The 4,737-nt window shown below is 41.6% G+C and overlaps 1 protein-coding gene across 2 annotated transcripts in view; it reads left to right on the forward strand.

Annotated features, from left to right (window-relative positions):
- myo5b (myosin VB) overlaps positions 1–4,737 on the forward strand; it is a 63,159-nt gene that overhangs the window by 56,468 nt on the left and 1,954 nt on the right. For both annotated transcript variants that reach the window (XM_015391087.1, XM_015391088.1), the window contains exons 35-37: positions 417–711; positions 895–1,069; positions 3,929–4,009. In XM_015391087.1, the coding sequence (XP_015246573.1) occupies positions 417–711; positions 895–1,069; positions 3,929–4,009 (551 nt within the window). The remainder of the gene's footprint in view (positions 1–416; positions 712–894; positions 1,070–3,928; positions 4,010–4,737) is intronic.

Below are 4,737 nucleotides of genomic sequence, written 5' to 3' on the forward strand. Positions count from 1 at the left end.
TAATCTGGATGAACTGACTGCACAGACCATGTTTTCAGGAGGACTTTCTCACTTCAACATAGATTCTAACTACTTTCTAGCCGCTGATCACAGCTAATATAGCAAAGCTGCTCTCTGGCATCGAACACAGGAGCAGCAGAAATATCTGGACTCACTTTGCTGGACGTCTGATCTTAATGTGGATCAGAAATGAAGCAGCAGAAGCTTCTTTGCTGCTGAAGTCGTGTTTGATGTGAACGTAGCATCAGGAGTCCAGTTTAGCGTCCAGTTTAGCGTCCAGTTTAGCGTCGGTCCTTTTGTTTTCAGTTTGTTTTCTATCTGAACCCATGTGATCGGTTTTGCACTCAGAGTTTAACAGACAGAACTCTTTCTGTATCTAAAGGTTCAAACTAACCCCGCCCCCCCATGTCTCTTAGTGTCGGCCATGTTGGAGAGCGAGAGCATCCCCAGCCTGGCAGGAGTGAAGCCCATGGGCTACCGGAACCGCTCGTCCAGCATGGACACGGACGCGGACGGGCCGACCACCTACACCCTGCAGGGTCTGATCCGGCAGCTCAGCCAGTTCAACAGCATCATGAGGGACCAGGGTCTGGACCCGGAGATCGTGGGCCAGGTGTTCCGGCAGCTCTTCCACTGCATCAACGCCGTCACGCTCAACAACCTGCTGCTGCGCAAAGACGTCTGCTCCTGGAGCGCCGGCATGCAGCTCAGGTACCGGACCGGAGCCGCTCTGTAGCTCTGACCCGTCTGGATCCTTTAGAAGCAGAACCTGTTCATGATGAGACATTCACAGAGCTCCCAGGGTTTAGGTTGGATGGACAAACCCTGGAGGTTCTGGTCCAACTGGTGGAACACTGACTGCGTCTGACTGCTGCCCCCTGTCTGTGTGCGCAGGTATAACACCAGTCAGCTGGAGGAGTGGCTGCGAGCGAACAACCTGTTCCAGAGCAAAGCTTCTGCCACGCTGGAGCCCATCATCCAGGCGGCTCAGCTGCTGCAGGTCAAGAAGAAGACTTCCCAGGACGCTGAGGCCATCTGCTCGCTGTGCACCGCGCTCACCGTGCAACAGGTCAGTACGCATCACAACGTGCAGAGCTGCTGGAAGTACTGTAGAAACTGGACAGAAGACCCATGAGCCTATAAGCCTATTTAAAATACAACTCAATAAGTAAATAGAGCGGGTCTGTAATATATGGAGGATAAAAAGTGCCAAAATTAAACAAATAAATACAGCATTAAATAAATAATTAAATGTGTCAATAATTAATTCAATGTGGAATTAAATAAATAAATGTGTCATTCATTAATTTAAACCACGTCACTAATATAAAGTGCCACAATTAAATAAATAAATACAGCGATAAACAATGTGTAATTGTGTGTAATTTATTAAATAAATAAGGAATTAAATATATAAATGTGTCATTAATTTAATAAAATACGTCTTCATTGTATTAAAAAATTATATATATAATTATTTCAGAGTGCATTTAATTATTTCATGGTCCTGTGTCGCAGTGCATCGAAATAATTATATATAATTTTTTAATAAAATTACGTATTTTATTAAATTAATGACACATTTATATATTTAATTCCTTATTTATTTAATGAATTACACATTTAATTAATTGTTTATCGCTGTATTTATTTATTTAATTGTGGCACTTTATATTAGTGACGTGGTTTTAATGAATGAATGACACATTTATATATTTAATTCCTTATTTATTTAATAAATTACACATTTAGTTAATTGTTTATTGCTGTATTTATTTATTTAATTTTGGCACTTTTTATCCTCCATAGTAACACAGACAGCATCAGTTCTGAGGTGAAAATAAGCACTATTATTTAAACTTCACAATCACACTATAACAACATAGATTTGGTTAGATGGCATCAACCTTAGTCACTTTGTTATTGTCACACGTGACTCTATTAGCTCCGAAATCCTTTTACACAAACCACAAGGAAATAATGATATTATTATGCCATTTAAATGTTAGTGAACAGTTCTCCATTACACAGAGAACCTAAGATCAAAATAACAATCTAAAATACTACGGTTACCTTAAACTGCACGATTCGATATGAAAGTACGCGGCGGCACCATGCTCTAACTTTGAGCTACAGGCCGGGCGCCCTGCATGGTTACAGGTGTCCAAATGTTCAGGTGAGCTCTGAGGTCGTGGAGATAAAGTCTCTCATTAGTGGATGAATCTAGATGTGTTTCTGTTCCATATTTCCTCCTGGTTTCTGTCATAAGACTATGTTCATTTACAGGGCTGGGTAAAAAAAATCGATTTAATCGATTTTGAATCGATTCCTTTACGTTTTTGCAAAATCGATGTCCAGGGAATGAGATTGATTCATTTTATAGTGACGCGCGTGACGTTCACATTCAAATGAACAGGAAAGATTCACCCAAGCTTACCTCAAGCCAGACGGCTGCAAATATAGCCAATAGGTTGACTGAAGACATGTTTTCAGTAAACTACACCCTGCAGTTGTTACAGAAAACGCTGCAAATATGGTTTTTGCAGTGAAGATAATGCAGCTCATGCATATCTGCTGTGTCACGTCCGCTTGCTCGAGTGAGGCTTCACTTTTTCACTTTTCTCAAACAAGTTTGCACTTATGAGACAGTTTTGGTCACATCTGAGGTTTAAACTGTCTGATTTACAAGTTTGCACTTTGTGTTTAATGTGGGAGGAAAAATTAAAAGATGAGTATTTTGAAACACAGTTGAACCACTTTAATTATTGTAAAAACAGATTGAATCGAAATTAATCGATTTAGAACTTTATTAATCAAAATCGAATCAATTCAGGACTTTAGCGAAAATATCCAGCCCTATTCATTTACTAGTCTGCTGCCGGGAGCGTGATGCCACACCCCAGCTTTCTGGACATCGCCATGACAACGTAACTTCCATGAACTTGTGTTGATTAGGCCTCAAAATAATGTAATTAAAATTCAAATNTGACAACGTAACTTCCATGAACTTGTGTTGATTAGGCCTCAAAATAATGTAATTAAAATTCAAATGCACGTAATAGGAAAGTAAAAAAAGGCTAAATCATTTACTTGTGCGTTCTCATATCCTCGTGAAACGTCATCAACCTCATCCCTAGAACTGTTCCAATTCACAAGAACAGAAGACCGAGAATGAAGTCCCCGGATGTTGTTCTGGCCCCTCCCTCTTTACCCAGCATGCATCAGAGCAGACTATAGAACATACTATAAGGGTAAAGTGCCAGAAGCAAATGATAACAAAAAATAAAATTATGAAAATAACTGAAGTGAAATAGGAAAACATGAAACATAAAATAGTTTTCTTTTTTTGTCTCTTTGTCTTTTTATCAGAACTGGACTGAACGGCTGAATAAAGCAGATTTAATCTGAGTTAAAATAAGATAAAAAATAAAAATTGGACTAAGAACAGAACCATGGACAGCTCCACACTCTGGCCTCAGCTGATTCTATTAAAGTAAAACCTTTAATTAAGGTCAGATCCTGAACTTCTGAAGGTTTGGGTTCTTTATGAACCTGAAGAGAAGGACAGAACCGGACCGTTTGGGTCAGTTTCCTCTGCAGGTCTTCAGCAGAACCTAATGTTTATTTTACATCCAAACTTAAACTGAAATAACTGCTTGGATCCAGCATAAGGCAGAACCTTCTGGTTTCCAGTGGGACGACACAGTTCAGATGCTTACGTTGTCAGAGAGGCAGAAAGGGGCGGAGCCAGAAAGGGGCGGAGCCATTATGGAGGAGAAGGAAAAAAAAATCTGATTTAGTCCTAAAGAAACACAAAGGGTCCAGTTTTTCTCAGTAGTAACAAAGTTTTTCAGCCCTGAACGGAACCGTCTGTAGAACCTGAACCCAGAAGCAGATTTTCTCATCTCTTCCTGTTTGACTTTTGCAGATCGTGAAGATCCTGAACCTCTACACGCCGCTGAATGAGTTTGAGGAGCGCGTCACCGTGTCCTTCATCAGGAACATTCAGGTCAGTCCCTCACCGGTTCCGCTTGAACATCCAGGTCCGGTCCAGGTGAAGCAGGAACCTCAGAGTTTAGGAGGAACCAACTTCAATAGAAACTTCTGGAAAACAGAAGAATTACAGGCTGATGGAGATGGTTTAGAGACATAGAAGGACTCAGATTAAGATCTTAAGTTCTGAAGATGCTTCAGAAAGCTTAACTAGAACCGACCCATGAGGATCCACCGGCCCAGTCAACTGTTGGCTCCTCAGGAGGCAGACCACTCAGGTTCTGCTTGAGGAACGGAGCAGAAATGGATGGAAGGAGCAGCTGACCTTCAGCTTCTGCCTCTAGTTTCTCCATCAAACCTGTTCAGGAACCTGCTGAAGATCCGTTCACAGAGCAGAGGACCATCTAACCTGCAGGTCCAGCTGGGTTCTGATCCGTTTTCTCTGAGCGTCTCTGATCTCCTGAAGGTCCTGCTGGGACCAGGTCTTCACAGAACCAGCCTGGATCTCTGCTGCCAGACAGGATCTGATCTTCAGACCAACACAGAAGGAAACATCTGATCAGTGTGGATGGTTTACCTCCAGTTTTACTCATCCTGCAGTCCTAGAGGAGTCAGAACCTGAACCGGGTTCAGAACCTGGTCCAGCTCTTCTAACTTCTCCATTAAAGTCAGCCGCCATGTTTTTCTATTTTAGTTTCTGTCGTCTTTAGATGGATGTTTTAAAGCTGCGACTGAATAGTCGTT

This window comes from Cyprinodon variegatus, unplaced genomic scaffold (genome assembly GCF_000732505.1).
Source record: "Cyprinodon variegatus isolate N-32 unplaced genomic scaffold, C_variegatus-1.0 Scaffold524, whole genome shotgun sequence".
In the NCBI taxonomy this organism is placed as follows: Eukaryota; Metazoa; Chordata; class Actinopteri; order Cyprinodontiformes; family Cyprinodontidae; genus Cyprinodon; species Cyprinodon variegatus.